At 33.6% G+C, this 2,733-nt stretch overlaps 1 protein-coding gene across 1 annotated transcript; it reads left to right on the forward strand.

Moving 5' to 3' along the window:
* The first annotated feature begins 364 nt into the window (after positions 1–364).
* LOC117167723 lies at positions 365–1,688 on the forward strand. Its single transcript, XM_033352871.1, has 2 exons — positions 365–453; positions 1,176–1,688. Exons 1-2 carry the CDS (start codon positions 439–441, stop codon positions 1,464–1,466), a joined length of 306 nt encoding a protein of 101 aa, XP_033208762.1. The 5' UTR covers positions 365–438; the 3' UTR covers positions 1,467–1,688.
* Positions 1,689–2,733: the final 1,045 nt, after the last annotated feature.

Below are 2,733 nucleotides of genomic sequence, written 5' to 3' on the forward strand. Positions count from 1 at the left end.
TTCATTATCGAGTGGATAAGTTCACAGAACTCGGTGTGATCCAGACCTCGAGGTCCGAGGGCGTCACGCTTGATGTATTGGTACAACACTTTCTTCCATGTTTGGCCAATTGCCAAGGTCCTTCGTTTCATTTTATAATCTATCAATGCATACCAAACATTTTTCTGAGCATGTATGTACACTTTAGCACTCTTTAAAATAGTATGCTGGTCACTGGTGGTAACCTTACACGTTTAGAATTGTGCATTACGCAGGACTACGTATAAACAATGAGCAACGTGCTACAACCCCACGAGGGGTATGATGCCTACGTTGATGACGTACATCAGATGGCCCCATCGCCCGGTATATATAAAGGTCTAGAAACATAGGAGCATCATTCAGTCTTCGTACATCTTTCGTGTTCAGATAGAGCAAAAAAAATCCACCATTATAAAAATGAAGTGCCTGATTGTGAGTATTCAAATTCTCTAATGGTTTTAGTATTCAATTGTACTTAGTTTATTCAATTTTAAATTTGTTTACAAAAAGTCTAAATATTTTTATGAAATTGAGATCCATTAGAACCACATTGACAACACTAAGTTAACTGTTTGGCGGAATAAAAAAACTTATAATCATCAAAACATCTTTCATGGTATCGACCAAATGATTTTTGGATTAAACTAATTGTGGTTGATCCAACACAAAATTTGATTTCGTAACAATTTTAGCTCAACAATTTTATGTTGTTCCTGGTATGTGTGTTTCCATATGAAGGCTTAAACAAAAAATATACAGTTTAAATTGAGACAAAACAGAACTATTTTTTTTTACTAATACTGAAGGAATTTGACATTTTTGCTCGTAAACTGAAATTGTTTAATTTAGTAAATTTACCTGTACAATAGCATTTATATTCGATCTTAGAAGATGTTAGAACTTGTATCGAAAGCACTCAATTATTTCAATTGGAAGTTCAAAAGATTTGCAACTTAGTGCTTGAAAGCTTATATTTTTAGATTTTATGAGAACAAATATTGAATTTCTCCCTGTAATCTTTTTTATTATATGTTTGTCCCTCTATTTTCACCTTATTACTATTTAGTAAATCTAACGAATTTCATCTCATAGAAGTTTAATTAATTTCAGAAATTTTTTGGATATTTATTCAATGTTTGTATTTTTCATTTCAGGCTGTGGCTTTCCTTGCTCTGATTGTCGTCGCTTTTGCTGACGAGCCAGCAGCTGTTGCACCTACCCAAAACGAAAACGCAGTTGAGCCAGTCAAAATCGAAAATTCAAAGGATGTGAGAGATAAGAGAGGAGTACTGGTTACATCATACGCAACGGCCCCAATTTCTGCACCAGTTGTATACGCGTCTTATGCTGCGCCAGTCCCATACGTCTACTCAGCAGCCATCCGGCAATACCCAACAACATATGTCGCTGGTTACCCTTACAGTCCAGTGAAATACGTTTTGTAGATTAATTTAGCTTTCTTCGATGGATCAACGATTGTTTCTTAGAACTATTTTTTCATCGAATATGTATAATTTTAGTGACATCGATATGATTTGGTAAATAATTTGTACTGAAAGTACACTGTTAAAGTTAAATTAGCGACGATTTGACCATTAATGATACTGTCCTCATTTCATCTTCACTCTGTCGTTTATTTTCAGATAAATAAATGCTCTAAACAATAAGTATGGTCTGTTTACGATTCTTGAAAATCGAAACTTTGTGAAAAAATTCCAGAATTATGGTTAACAATGCTTAAGAAACATAATATACTTGCTAAGTATTATCAATATCAGACATGATACTTTGAAAAATTTAGTAATAGATTATAAATCTATAGCACTGTATGTTTGAAAAAAGTTTTGTCTATTTTATACTACATTTCAGAACCTGAAAATAATAATATTTTTATTCTTACATCCTTTAATAGCTGAATCTAATTCAGATATTAAATCGAATGCTTTTAGGCCAAAAATTAAAACTTCATTTTTATATTTTAATTATTTCGTAGACCGCGTGCAGAAAGTTTATTAGTAGGTGGGTAAGAATTGTTCAAGATTGGGTCAATCTGAACCCATGGTCAGGTCCATGGGGCCTATCGATCATGGCTAATTGGCCCACTGCCAGTGTTTTCCAATGAACGAACTCAAGTACTCTCATTACACTTGCGAAATTTTCGAAAATGGACACAACCTATTAAATTGTTCTCGCTTATTAAAGGGGATTGATGGAAAAATATTTTCTTTAATTGGAGTTACAAACTTGCTGTCTATTCGTCCGTCCGACGTAGTTTTCTCTCGCCAAAACCAAAGATTGTGCACAGAAAACGGGTATAAGTGGAGAGGTTTGAAATTTGAAAAAAGTTTGAACGCCAACATTCAGTAAAAAAAGGGAATAAACACCAAAGATTTTAATTTCAAAATGTCATAATTGCTAGTATTTGCCACAGCAAAAAAAAGGAACATACGAACCAATGTTTGAAATTTCAATTCGACATAAGCGCCAAAGTTTAGAATTCCAATTTGGCATATAAACGCCTTTAGTAAACTAAAAAAGAGTAAGTGTCTACGTTTGGTGAAACAAAAGGGCGTAAGTGCTAACATTTGACCCAGAAAAAGTCCATAAACGCTAAAGTTCAAAATTCTAGAAGTTCATAAAAACTAAAATTTGGCAAACCAAAAGGGCATATGTGCCAACATTTGGTAAAACAAAAGGGTCAGATACATGCAT

Source organism: Belonocnema kinseyi, chromosome 2 (assembly GCF_010883055.1).
Source record: "Belonocnema kinseyi isolate 2016_QV_RU_SX_M_011 chromosome 2, B_treatae_v1, whole genome shotgun sequence".
Taxonomy (NCBI): domain Eukaryota; kingdom Metazoa; phylum Arthropoda; class Insecta; order Hymenoptera; family Cynipidae; genus Belonocnema; species Belonocnema kinseyi.